Source organism: Enhydra lutris, unplaced genomic scaffold, assembly GCF_002288905.1.
Source record: "Enhydra lutris kenyoni isolate GAN:26980312 unplaced genomic scaffold, ASM228890v2 scaffoldscaffold6, whole genome shotgun sequence".
Lineage (NCBI taxonomy): Eukaryota > Metazoa > Chordata > Mammalia > Carnivora > Mustelidae > Enhydra > Enhydra lutris.
In genome coordinates, this window is record NW_019154090.1 from 40,209,614 (window position 1) to 40,224,280 (window position 14,667).

At 36.2% G+C, this 14,667-nt stretch overlaps 1 protein-coding gene across 1 annotated transcript in view; it reads left to right on the top strand.

Moving 5' to 3' along the window:
- The window catches only part of LOC111141568 (MACRO domain containing 2), a 1,949,692-nt gene that overhangs the window by 1,170,907 nt on the left and 764,118 nt on the right, over positions 1–14,667 (top strand). Inside the window, exon 6 of the mRNA XM_022494211.1 lies at positions 2,932–3,053. Coding sequence (XP_022349919.1) covers positions 2,932–3,053 — 122 coding nt within the window. The remainder of the gene's footprint in view (positions 1–2,931; positions 3,054–14,667) is intronic.

Below are 14,667 nucleotides of genomic sequence, written 5' to 3' on the forward strand. Positions count from 1 at the left end.
CTGTGATATTTTTGATATTAGAAAAAGGATCCTTAATACTCACAAAACTTGCAAGCCACTTGTTTAAGGTCTCTTGTACCTGCCCAGGCATCATTTTGTTCTCCATCTGTCCCTGATACAAAGGTAAATGTTAATGAGGCCACACATCACAGAATAAACCACAGAGATCATCTAAGCAGTTGATTTGTTTTGCAGATAAGGAAACCAAGACAGGGGCCAGCAAAAGGGTGGCTTCATCTGGAGCACTTGGCAAGTCAGGGCTGGAGCTGGAATTGGAAGGCAGACCTCCTGAATGAGTTTTATAATGGGAAAAGAGGAACTTATCAGTATGGAAGAATCACTCCTAAGTGCTATGAACAATTGAAATAATGAAGGAAATTTACTTTTGAGCCTCACATTGATTCACCTTCAGCTTTGTGGATCTGAGAGGTCATTGTGTTGGTCGATAATAACACTTGATCTTGGATGTTGTAAGTTTAATATAGAGCATAAAATACAGGGATCGATATTTTGATGTTGAGGAGAAGGCTCATTGATTGGCTGTTTGTCTTCAGACTTTTAAATTAAATGCAGAACTGAAGAAATGTAAGGAATAGCTTTTCATAAATCCCATTTAAGTTATGTGGACAATGATATCTACAGGGAAAAGCAAAGAAAAAGGATTTTTTAAATGTCACCATTTTCTCCTTTTATGGACTCTCTCTCTCTTTCCTCTTCCCATTAATGCCCCTAAGCCCTGTTTTTACTTGGCTCAAGTAGACACATCTGTATGACCCCAGATAAGAGGCACTTATTCTTGACCTTCTCCATCCATATTATAAGGAATCCAAGCAACAATACCTTGTTGCTTCTTTGTGTATTAAGTATTTGAGGTACAGAGGCATTTGGGAACAAGGGAAGAAAACAAAATAAAACCCATGGATTTGTCCTTTAACGATGTCAGTGAGGGTACTGGAGTTGTCCTGGCATAACATTTCCCAAAGGTAAATTTGTAGGAATTTAGTCCCTTGAAGTACTCTGTAAAACATAGTTTTTAACAGTCAAATGTATTCCATTCTGTATCTCCTCTAGTTGAGATTCATAATCCATTGTTGCATACTGAATGTCCTGAAAGTCCTACACTAAGGTAGCTGTTTTGATTTAATTTCACCCAGTGATTCCCAAATGTAATTGACCTTTAAACCCATAGCTTATCATACCCACTTTTGGGGAATGTTATTCTCTAGAATCCTGTGTTGTTACTCTACAGCTTCTCTCCCTTTGGATTCATTGGGGGACTTAGAATATTGTAGCTGGGCACAAACAGGTAGTCATGAAGGGGAAAATGAAGTAAAGCCATGCACAACCTTCCTTCTTCACGTATTCTAGCATTTGGTTCAAAATGGAAGCTAACGTGAAATATTCAAATAAAAATTCACTACATCTGGTAGAGAACTTGCATTGCTTCAATAGATACGGCTCTTATGTGTTACTCTATTATTAAAAAAATGATATCACTGTGTGATGGGTTTTGTTTTGTTTTGTTTTTGTTTTTGTTAGACATAACCTAATCTCCCTTTGTCCTCTCCTATGTTATTGGGGTTCTCACTTTAAAGCAACATTGGCCTGTGCAAGAACATCTGCATGAACTCGCTGGTGATGTTTCTGCCTATTTTGATCACAAGATATCATCTTTAATATTATCTGACAAGGGTTTTAATCAACATTTTGAGGATTTCTCAAACATCAGATAATACCCTCAGTATTCTGAGTATTTAGTAGTCTGAGTATTTAGTAGGCAAACAACAAAGATTTTACCCTTAGGGACTTATTTTCTGCCATTTAAATTTCCTATGCAATTTAAGACTGTTCCATAGTCTCACTTTTGTGATGTGTTCTTATCTTGTCATTGTTGTTGAAATGAAGTGGTACTGTTGGACAAAGCAAATGATTTCAATTCATTATAGTAATCCAGTAATATTAGACCAAATTTGTCCTTCTGATCAAACATGATTAGTTGTTGTTACTTACATCAATGAGATGGGCAAATAATCCAGATTAACAGCTAAAACTGGAAAACAGATGTTACAAGGCGTTCAAGTAATTTGGTTTATAATTTGAGTTCTCTCTTGTGATCCTTACAGACTTTAAAACTGAAACAGTTCTATTTCATTATGTTCCTAAGTGAAAAAATTTATGTGTGTAAAGGTATTTAAAAAACACAATGACTGGTTTTATGTGCCAAAAAAAAAAAAAAAAAATCTAATTCCGTGTTTTAAATATAGAGGTTGAAAGTATAGATTGCTTTTTGAAAGTTTTAATATAGTAAACAATAGAAGCTAGGTAACTATTAGGGACTATTATGCCTAGCATACCTCATATATATGAGGATTGGTAGGTTGCCCTTTAAAATTGGTAGAGATGTTTTAAAGTTATTCCTTTTAGGGTTATTACTGATTGTTACAAATTATCTTGGCACATTCTCAGAAATTTTCCCCCTTTTTATTGTGTACAATGCCTGGAACTCTTGTCTTATTTATACATAAAGTGATGTGAAGCATTGGTTCTTCTTTCCCATGTCAATTCAGAATGGTCATTTTGCAGGCAATTGTTTCTCAGTTTATTTCTCACCAAGGGTTTGTCTTTTGCCAGGGTGCCAATTATTCACATCTTGTATTATAATCTGTCTCACTAGGATCTGACCAATAACAATGAAATAATTTACTGGTAGGGGATGCCCTTTCACAATTATCACCTTCCTGGGCAACTGCCTACTTTAAGAAGCTGTGCTATATAAAATCTTCTACCAGAGAAGCATTTGCATCATCAATAATTCTTAGCTTGCTCGTCTCCAGGCTCCAGCACAAATATCTACAATAAATAAAGCACCATTTATGTGAAAAGTGAAAAATACCTTGCTTATGCTATTTCTCCTTCCTTTTGCATGTGCAGATGTCATCCATACCGTAGGACCAATAGCCAGAGGTCATATTAATGGTTCCCACAAGGAAGACCTTGCAAATTGCTATAAATCATCTCTGAAGCTGATGAAAGAAAATAACATCCGATCAGTTGTAAGTTCTTTTCTGTTTCTTATTTCTTATTCTTTTCAGCCTTTGTATTTGGGAAAATAATATCATCCAAAATGCAGTAAGAAACCATTTCTGAAATTCAGAAAACTAAGGTTAAGGTTCTCAGTAAGTGATGTGCTACTGGCTATCATAACTCCACTCTTTTGTGTGCCCTAAATATTTGCTTAATTGTGTGTGATGTTTTGGGAGTTAAAGCTATAGAACCATACAGCTGGAGCCATCTCACCTACTTTCTTCCATCCATAGTGCCGCTACCTTTTGGAGAAAGGGTGCATGTGGGCATTTTAATTTAAAAGTTGATGCCTATTTGGGTCTTCTTAAATTAAGCTGGGTATGCCACGTCCCTTCTAAATTTTATCAATTTAGACTGAGAGAGTTCAAAAATGTGGATCTAATCTATTTCCTTACCAGTAAGCTGGGATGAAAGGAAGTCTCTTTGAGCTGGATTTGGGAGTATTTATTCACCTGCTTTTCTTTTGCAACATGTCCTACGTTTATTACATCTCAATTACACCAGGAAAACAAAAGTATGAGAAAAATGAGAGTGTAAATACCCAAAAGTAAGTTAATTTGGGCAGAATCCCTGGGATCTTTTCACATAGATTATAACCTTGGTGGAACTGTGGGGCAGGAAGATAGTTTAACCCTTGACTTCTTAGCAGGCTGAATGGATCGACATTACTTAGGAGGTCACAAAAGCGGAGGTTTTATTATTTGCATGAAGGAGCACTGAGAGTCAGACACATTTAGATAACCCTAGTTGGTTGCTGGACTTTTCATGCATGATTATAATTTTGAAATGCCTTTTTCAATGTACATTGGTGAGTTTGCTTAAAATAACACTTTTTTGCAAGCTGATTATAAAATCTTTTAAATCTTTGCTTAATTATTAACAAAACATAATATTTTATTTCACTCTTTGATTTTTAATTTTTTTTTCTTTAAAAATGAAACAATAAGTAAGATCCCTCTGTCTTAAAGGAGAAAACTTGAGTTCAAAGAGAATGGAGCAAAAGAAACTATTAAACTTAGTGGGCTGATTTTGTTTTTTTACAGCAAAATAAGGAAAATCAACCCAGGTGTGCACATTTAGGAATAATTAAAATTTTATCAATATGGCATATTGATTATAAAGGCAAGGGACTGAAGCGCTTGGAAAAATGGATATGTATAGAAGTTTCTAGCGTCTCAATTCTTTTCAGATGAATTCTAAATGAATTTGGCTTTTCAATGAATTAGCTAATGAATTCGCTGGCATAGCTAATGATTCCTTTTCTAAAGCCAAAAGAAAGTAAGAAGATGCTAGTCCACTAGAAATAGTATAAAAACAGCACCCATTCTTTTAATAGGAAAAAAAAAAAGTCTCTAACGATGATGATCTTAAAACAATCATATCTGCTGTTATATTACTTGCTACCATTAGGTAAGGAGTGGGAGAATTATGGACTAAGTTCAATTTACTTTTGTCAGATGACCTACAGATGGACTAAAGCAATGCTCTAATCATCCTGGGATTGGGATTAGGTCTATCTAAATACTTTGGATGATGATTTTGAGGGGTTAATTACATCTTACTTGGTGCTAAGTTAGTCGATGATGCTAAACCAAAGTCATTTCAATATTAATAAAAATAAAAATGGAGGTGGAAAATATTTGCAAAACATGAAGCAAGATGTCCAGTTGAATGGATTTTCTGTCAAATGCCTTGTCTCTTATTCATACACAAAAAATCTATTTTCCTTCCTTCCTTCCTCCCTTCTTTTCTTCCCTTTTCCCTTCCTTCTCTTCCTCCCACCTACCTTCCCTCCTTCCCTTCCTCTCTCTCTCCCTCCACACGTTCTTCTTTCCTCCCTTCCTTCCTCTCTCCCTTCCTCCCTCCTTTTCTCCCTCCACACTCTCTACTTTCCTTCCTTTCTTCCTCCCTTCCTCCCTTCCTTCCTTCCTTCCTTTATTAAAGAAAGAAGTGGGCTTTCTATTTTATATGGAATATCATGTTTGACCAATGTTAAAAAAATTACAATGCTGATATAATCAAATCCTCATTATGTGGAGGAAATGGAAAATTCTTAGAAACTGATTACAATTGGATATATGTTTTAATGTATTGGCTTATACTTTGTGTACTTATTATAATAGATGGGGGAGAGAGGGTTGATATAAAAAGCCTGGCTATTAAGGTGGAAAATAAACTTAACTTGAGCTCATTTATATACATGTCACAGAAAATTTCTCATAAACCCTTTTACCAGAGCTGCTTAGTGTTTGCTTTACCAGTTGTCACGTGTGACTATTGATAAGCCATGTCAATATTCTGTAGTCTCAGTTTCCACCTACAAAGAATAAGTAAATTATTAGTGTTATCTCCGATCTATCTAATTCAAGAGGCTGTTATGGGGATCAGTTGAAATAATGGATGTAAAATATTTGGGAAAATGTAATTCTCTATAAAACTCTTTGGCAATATTACTTCGTATAAGTTATTTTCACATTTTAGGATTTGGCAAATTTAGGAGATTGAGATCATTCTTGCTTTGACATCTATTCTGAAAACCAGACCTCTAGACATTTATCATGTCATCTCTTGATTTTGTTCAGCCAGAAATAAATTATCAAGTATTCAGTTAGTACATTTGTAAAAGAAAAACTCATTTTTTCCCCTCTCCTGTGTAGGGAAAAACCTTGTCCTTCCTCATTACGCATTTATTCTTTGTGACGTCTCCTTTGCTGTTCACACAAAACATTTCACTCTGGTCACCAAATTTGTGGAGGTTTCTCCTTATACCTTGCAATTCTCTGGGACACCAGCTGGGTATCCTACAATTTAATGTAATTCTGACACTATCTACTTGAAGATAGCATCAGATCCCCTAGGTTAAGGGCTCAGCTCCATAAGGTTACCTATTCCCCAAACACCTACACCTAAACCCTTCAGATGCCAGTAGCAACCTTGGGTTATCACCTACGTTTCTGAACCAGCCAGCTATAGATCTAAGGTCCCAACAACCTCCTCCTTGGGTTCAATTAATTTTCTAAGAGGGCTCACAGAACTCAGTGATACACGTACATTTACCAGTTTATTAAAGGATATTATAGAGGGTATAAATGAACATTTAGATGAAGAAGTACATAGGGCAAGGTCTGGGAGGATCCTGACCACAGGAGCTTCTGTCCCTATGGAGTCGGGGGCTTCCTTTACTCTTCCAGTGTGGTTGGGTTTGGCAACCTGGAAGCTCTCTGAACCCGTACTACTGGAATTTTGTGGAGGCTTCCTCAGATAGGAATGGTCAATCATCAACTCCCATTTCTAGCCCCTTTCCTCTCTCTGGGGAATGAGGGGCAAGGCTGAAAGTTTCAAGCTTCTAATCCTTGCTTGGTCTTTCTAGTGAACAGCCCCCCTCTAGGAATAATCCAGGAGCTCACCAAGAGTTACTTCATTAGAATAAAAGATACCCCAAGTGCTCCTATCACTTAGGAATTTATAAGAGTTTAAGGAGACCTATATCAGAGATGGAGTCAATGACAAGTATTATATTAGAGCAAAAAATGTTTCTATAGTTCTTATTACTTAGAGAATTACAAGAGTTTGGGGAGCTCTGTGTCAAGAACTGGGGACAGAGACTAATATATATTTTCTATTATCTCATAATATATTTATTTGACAATTATAACTATTAATATCATCTTATTTATAATCATTAATGATGTAATTGTTATTATTACCAACTCATATTTGTATTGACAGTGCAGAGCATACCACAGAATTTTATTGCTCAGTACATGCATTGAATTAAATTAAATTATACCAGTCTTGTCACCACACTTAACTATCTTAAATTTATAGTCTAATCTTTAACTTTTCAAAAAATACTCTTACATCATTATGGTTTCTCCCACTATGTGTCATTTTACAACAAAGCTACAAAAAATGAGTCAGGATTAACTAGTTAAAGTGGTATAGTAGATATGTAACAAAGTTACCATAAAGCAATATGGTTAAATACTGTAATGATCTGGACCAGCTAGGCTGTGCTACAACTACAGACAACCTCAAGATCTCAGCAGCTTACATTCAGAGACCTTGGCTAATGGACATTCTGTTATCTCATAGTTGTGCTCTTTTGAACTGACAACCTGCTCAGCCTTAGAACAGAGACCTCAGAGACCTTGCAAACTCATGCATGAACTTTTTACTGTCTTAGCTTAGAAGCAACAGACACCATTTCTGCTCCCATTTCATTGGTCAAAATATTCACATAACCCTGCCCACCTGCAGGGGACTAGGGAAATATTCCTGAATAAAAGAAATACTTGCCAGGCACCACTTTTCTGCCAAAGTTAAAGCAAAGGCTTGGAGATCGCAACACAGGTATCAGAGATTTCTGAGATTTCTGCTTTATTCTTGTATCTCCAAAGAATTTCTTTAAAATTTTACTGGAGGTAAAACAAAGAGTATAATCATTTATTTACTTAAAAAATATTAATAAGACTTACCGTGTGCCAAGACTTTTCTTTGGGAGGGGAATGAGCAGAGAGACGGGGAGAGAGAGAGAATCTTAAGCAGACTCCATGCCCTATGTGGAGCATGTGTCATGCTTAGTCTCACAACCCTGATATCAGAACTTGAGCGGAAATCAAGTCAGATGCTTAACCTACTGAGCCACCGGGTGCTGCCCTACCGAGACATTTTTAAACATCTCCTAAATCCCAGAAGATATAATGGTTGTCTTCAAATACATAATTTATCTCAATCTCCTGCCCATCCAGATAAATAAATAGATAAGATCATCATATCCATTGTATGATTTGAGAGCATTCTCTCGTTCTCATCACTTTTACATATCTTCCCACAGATATCTGGAATTCCATAATTAATGAGTAATTTATGATGGCCAGGCATTGTCTTTTCTCTGCAATTTTCCTTTAAAATGCAAATACTCCTGAGATCTGTAGATAATTAATTTCCTAATACCTTAACATGAAGAAATTCATCAAATTACTTTTCACTTTGGCAGGATAAATTAGAGGATGATAAAAGTGCTCAGGGTCTCAGCCTGGGGAAGGAGGGGAATTGGAAGGAGGTCTGGAGGAAGTTTGGGAGAAACAAAAAACACAGTGGGATACAAATAAATTTCACTTACCTTCAGTTTTTTGCTAAAAAGAGATACCCTTTAAATACAGAGGAAGGGAAAAGTTACATGTGATTATCTAGAAATAAGGTAGTTATTTGCTTTTGAAGGTGTTGTAGACAAAATTTTTCACTATGAAAAAATAATATTCTTTTATTAATTTAAGAGAGAATGTTTCCTTACATTTCTCTCCTCTGTCTATTCTTCTTGGTGGCTTCTTTTCAGTATATATCTACATGTTTGTTCTGGGTTATAAAAGGATAAAAGTAATCAATAAATCCAATGGTTCATTTTACAGTGGCACATCTCTCCTATTAATTATTAATTAGCACAGCTTTATTAATACTGATGAATGTTTAAATTTATGATTTGTCATGATTCTTCTTCTAAGTCTTATCATAAAGGGTTTCAAATGAAAAATCTGATCCATCTTCCATGCTTCCCAGACCTCGTTTGTGCATGTACCTTATTTCTTCCAACCTATTTCAAATATAATTCACTTATTTTCCTCCAACCACAAATTTCCCTTGGGTGAGATTCAAATATATGCAGATTTACTTGTATATACATTCTCTGCAACCTTGAGAGTGTTGATTCCAGGATAGGCAAAAAAATGTAGGCAACATGGAGAGGATAATTAGAAATAGGAACAGGGGGAAAAAGTTGAAAGAAAAGTCAGAGAGTGTAGATTTTCTCGGCAAAACCTTGGGAAGGATAAAGGTAGGTGTCAAAACCCAGGTCTTTGAAACACAATATTCTAACACATGTGGCTTGAAAAATGAATAGTCAGGTTGGTGAAATTGAACAACTGCATTACTTTAAGGTCTGGGACAATGCTGTGTCCTGAGAAAATTAAAGGGGTATTGTGGGACTTCACATATACAGGATATCCTTTTGAATGTATATTACCTAAATCATATGAAGGAAATTATTTGTATTGGTGAATATCTTGGTTAAATCTAAGAGGTGAGTGTAGGGTTGAAGGCAGTGAGGAAAGATTCCTTTTGCACAGGGACTGTTATGAATAATATTGATGTAGAGACACTATAATAGCATAGATATTATCTTATATGTCATACTGTTTTTGTTGTTTTTAAGTGAGCATAGAAATATTTTATAAGGATTTTTGTAAGTTTGTCTTGCCCTCTATTTCTTTTCTGCAATATGATCTTAAATTTCCTCAATGGCAAATTCTACCATCAGTTTTACTTTTAGAAACCTAATCCAAGCCATTCAAAAAGGATCAAGTGATTTCTGCCCTCAGTATCAGTTAAAAGGAAAAGATTTATATCTGTCACTGATACCGAATATTCAGGAAAACCCCTTGTAACTGACAAAATATAGTGTACCCAGTTTGATGTTCTTTGAGGGAGAACATGTAATAAGAAAATAGATATTAATATAAAAACGATCAGAATCTGAATATAAACCAGATTTTATTTAGGTTAAAAATGACTTTCCCATGAAGTGTAGCTAAAATTTGATATATGAATTTGGTAGTTTTATGTGATTATGAACAAATAAAAGTTGGGTGCTTGTTTTCATAGTATATACCTCTGTGATTTCTACTTGAGAACCATGCTAGATGATGTATGGAATGTAAAAAAAAAAAAAAATTAAATCTTTGCTGGTAGGAAACACCTAATACCAATAGAGATCCCTCAAAACTAGATGGTTTTCCCTCCATGAGTCATAGAGTTTAAGAAGTAATGACTTCCAATGGAAAAGACAACAGACCTGCAACTTCACTGCTTCTTCTAAGCATTGCAGTAATAAGCAAATTTGGAATTCTGTATTTAATTATTTCACTGCAGTGTAGGTTTTCATTTTAAGGCATAGTCAAGTAAACCTTATTTTCTTATCCAAGTTCCCTTCTGAGAGGGTTGCCATGGCAATGAGTTCTCAGCCTGAAATTCTTAAATGCTGGTTTTATTTCATTATCTGAGTTTCCATTACAGGCCACATCAATCAGTGCAGTCCCTTCTTCAAGAAGACTTCTGCAGCCTTAAAAAGATGACCCTTTAATTTGTTACCTCTGCTCCCCTGCCTAACTTGGTACCACCATTTCCCAGCCAGCTCTTCATTTCAAAACACCCTCTTCCACAGAGCCACGGGTGTGATCTTCTTCCCTCTTCTCTTTTTAGACAACATCTAGTCTTGATTCTCAGCTATCTCATTTACGAAGGATAATGCTAAGTCTCTGTGTCTTTCCTAGCCGGGATTCTAACAGTTGTATAACTAATGATACTATTAATAAATAACAAGAACAGAAGCATTTTTACATTTGTACTTTGCTTTATAGTTTACAACAGTGTGTCCTATACATGATCTCATTTGTTATTCAAATTGTCCAGCTAGCTCTCTATGTTTCTTTGATTAAGCCAAAGAGAGGGGGAAAAGGCTAAATCAGGACTTTTTTTTCCTCTATTTTCCCTGTGCTCACCTTTTATAAGATATCCTAATTGGGCATTAGGGGTACAAAATCTCAAATAATATTCTCATCAGGTCATTATTACTGGCAATAACAAGTGACCAAGGGCGGATAGTAGAGACAAGAAGGAGGGAGAGCATAGAAAGATGATAAATTCATAAGCCATACCTGGAAAACTTATAACTATACTCCTAAACCCATATTTTCATATACTGCACAATTCATGCCACCTGGTTGGAGAGATGACTAGAATTAGATCAGTCATTTAGCCAGGAAATAGAGTAATAAAAATAGTTAATATTTTTGAACCATCACTTGGTGCCAGACATTGTGTTTTACTCATTTAGTCTCCGAACTATCTGAGTTAGAGTGTGTTTTTTTCCAGAGGAGGAATATGAGCCAGAAGGGCCATAAGTAAATTGCTTAAGGTCTTACTTCTAACAAAAAATCGGGGTGGGGTTTAAATTGTGAAAGTCTAAATCCCATGATTTTTCCCTTTCCCCTGCGGTTTTAATTTTTTTCTTCCTTCCTTCCTCCCTCTTTCTTTCCTCCCCCCCTTTCTTTCTTTCTTTCTTTCTTTCTGAGGGTGGTTTGGGACAATGCAATCCATTGTAGGGGAGGGTGCCACTAGCATTTTGTGGGCAGGGCCAGAGATGCTAAGACATGTGAGCTGACCAGGCATATGCTGAGAAACTGCCCCTTATCCTGTACAATGTTTTAATGTTCTGCTTGACAGTCATACAAATAAAACCTACTTATAAACAGTAGTATACATTAAAAACAGAACTTTTGCTTTCAGTATTAGTGAACCACCATGAACATTAAGGGAAGCTTGAGCTTAGTGTGCTCTGCATTTTGCCAATCATGCCATTGTTGGCCACACCACTTAGGGTAGTTGGTAACACAGCACACCTGTGTGAATCTGCATTTGCACATGTTTTTTCTTCATGGTGATTCCATGTGAGAAAGCACCTCTCTGACCACGTCATTACGTGCTGCTTAATTCATTGTATGTGACACTAGGCAATATGTAGTCATGCCTGACTGTTTACATGTTGAAAACAGAACTTGACTTTGTCACTTTCCTTTTATATCTCTTTCATATTACCCCTATGGCATTATATTGATTTTTTAAAAAATGATGTATTGTCTTGATTTGGGTTCCCCCTGAAACAGACCCTGAAATAAGGATTTGTGTACAAGTACTTTCTTTAGGAAGCTAGGACAGGAAGCACTGACAGAGGAATGGGGAATTAAGAAAGGGAAGAGAAGGCAGCCAAGAGTCAGGTTATAAGCAAGCTACCACTGTGGGTGGCAGAGGCTCACTCCTTCTGGGGACCTCTGGGAAAGTATGTAAGACCTGCCTAGGATTTGTCCCATCTGGAGAATGAGGGGACCTGGGCCATTTATCTTTGACTTCCACTTGTGGGTAGCTGAGGACTGCTCCTGGGGGATTAACTCCCCAGACTTTCTTGTCTGCTCCTTGGCCAGGCTGAGAGACTACCCTGAGGCAGAATCCCATAAGGGGATTTGCTGGAGGTGGGCAGCTACTGGAACACTGAGTTCTGGGAGGATGTGGGTGGGTCACTGACATCTTCTGCTTCATGAATATAGCTGAATAGTCCTATTTATAGATGTCATTTCAGCATACTCAAGAGGGCTTTTCAAAACAGTTGTAAAAAGAGAATGTTGGGTCTGATTGAATTGCGAACCTTTGGGTTAAGTTAAACTGAGTTTCCAGTAGGGCAATGTGCTAAACACACGTTGCCCAGAGATTTTTATTCTTGAACTCAGCATCCAAATTCTCTGCTTCTTTAAGTATAGTGTGATGTACAGGTTGCGAGGATGGTAATTAATGTGACTAGTATTGTAACCTATGGAATGAACAGAGTTATTGAAAGTGAAATTAATTCTTAGGTAGTAGAGAAGTAGTATCACAATATTGTGTCAGCTTGGTTGAATATTTTTCTTCATCATCTCGTGACACTAAATTTTGATTCATCACACAAACAGCAGAAAAGTTGGCTGCCCAAGGTTGGATGTATGTAAAATCGTTCATCAATTAGAAGATACAGTACATATTGAGGGTAAGCAATTGGATTAGGTAGTTAAGTTTGAATTTTTTTTCCCCCCAATATAAGGATTCTGCCAAGTTATGTCTTCTTTTAACATTTTGGGAAATGCATTATCTTCTGTTTTCTTCAAAAATCTTTCAGGGGTGCCTGGGTGGCTCAGTTGGTTAAGCATCCGACTCTTGATTTAAACTCAGGCATGATCTCAGGGCCCACGGTCAGCCCATCCTGGAGTCTGCTTGTCCCTCTCCCTCTCCCCTGCCCCTCCCCCTGCTCATGAATGTGTTCTCTCTCTCTCTCTCTCCCCCTATGTGTCAAATAAACAAATAAAATATTTTTAAAAAGCTTACAATACGCCTATGATCAATTCTTTCTGAAAGGTTATCTGAAACTTTTTGCTTCATCTTTTATAGTTTGAAAGAATTATTTTTTAGTCACTTTTGCATTCTGCAGATGTAAATCTATTAGCAAAGACCAAGGAACATATATTTAAAATAAAAGTATAAAACATCTCAATTTATCCAGATTTGGTCCTTAATTATTTTCAGTTCTTTGCATCAGGCTAAGGAACATTCCCAGAAAATCATTACTGTTTCTACAACAGTGTCTTTCAGAGGAAATACTGGCCTAGCACACTGTCAAAGAAAGTGTATTACAGTGAAATTTGTATAGGAACCATAAACAGATTTGCAATGCAAATGTTCGTCTTGAGTGTTTTATTTTTCCCTGACCTGAGCCGCAGTTATTAGATCACGGTATCATGAGGAAAATAGTCAATTCAAAACACGGACCACAGAGTCCCAAGCCTACCATTAGATTTGAACAACAGGGCAATTTTGGCATATATCTAGAGGGTTAATAGTCTAGAGCCACGGCAACGGCTTTAAACTGTGTATTTCTTTCTGCAAATGTTCAGATATGTTTTTCAGAAGAGCCATTTCAATGTATAGAATCTAAGGTATTCTTAAGCCGTTAAATTGAGAGACTAAAAGAGCAAAACAAATAAACCAATACCACTTTTAAAATAAAAAGAAACCTGCCGGTATCAAGAACGCTCTCTAGACTTGTTTATGCACTATTCAGTAGAATTATAAAGATAATTTTTTTTCATGAAAAATATGTTACAGATTGAGTCTAAGACACAGCCTAGCCATCTTTGTTTTGAACACTTACACACTCCTGAAATGTGTAGAAGATGAAATATTTGCTTGGCAGGTGTCTCATGGAAAGAATATAGTGTTCCAGTTATAATTATGGCCCAAGTACAGCAGTGTATGAACCACCCAGAGCTTTGTCCCTAGATATTGAATAACTTTAGTGGAATCTTTCCATCTCTTCTGAACCCATTGTTTGGGAAATTTCCTTGCTGCCACTCAAATGTTTAAAAATATAACAGAAAAATAGAATAGAATTTAGAATAATAGAAATAAAAAATATAATAATAAATAATAATAATAATAAAAACGATAATAAATAATAATGGAGGTCCATCCCAACATTTTCATGAGGCTAAAATGTCATCATGTTTATGAAGTCCTTAGGAGATTTCATGGTAAGTTTCACTGGTAGTCATTTGTCCAGAAAATACAAATTGAGTGCTACTGCTATGGTCCAGTCACTGTTCCAAGTCCTTGGAATATACTGGAGCTTGTGAAGCTTACTTTTTACTTGTAGTAATTTTCATTATAATGAGTAGTGGTGTTAGTACTATTGTTATTAAATAGTTTGACAACATTTCTAGATGCTGTGGATTTATTATTATTATATCCCTGGGAAAGTATCTCAAATATCATTGTCTGGTACCTTATTTCTGTGATTCCTGAATCTTCGAAAATCTAAGAAAGTAATAGAGGTGAGTATGGATTCAGCAAATGGCAGTTCTGTGAAACGGAAATAACAGAACTCTCAGTCAACACGTATCCATAAAGAAGGATTATTATGTGACCGGCCCTGTAAAGATAGCAAGG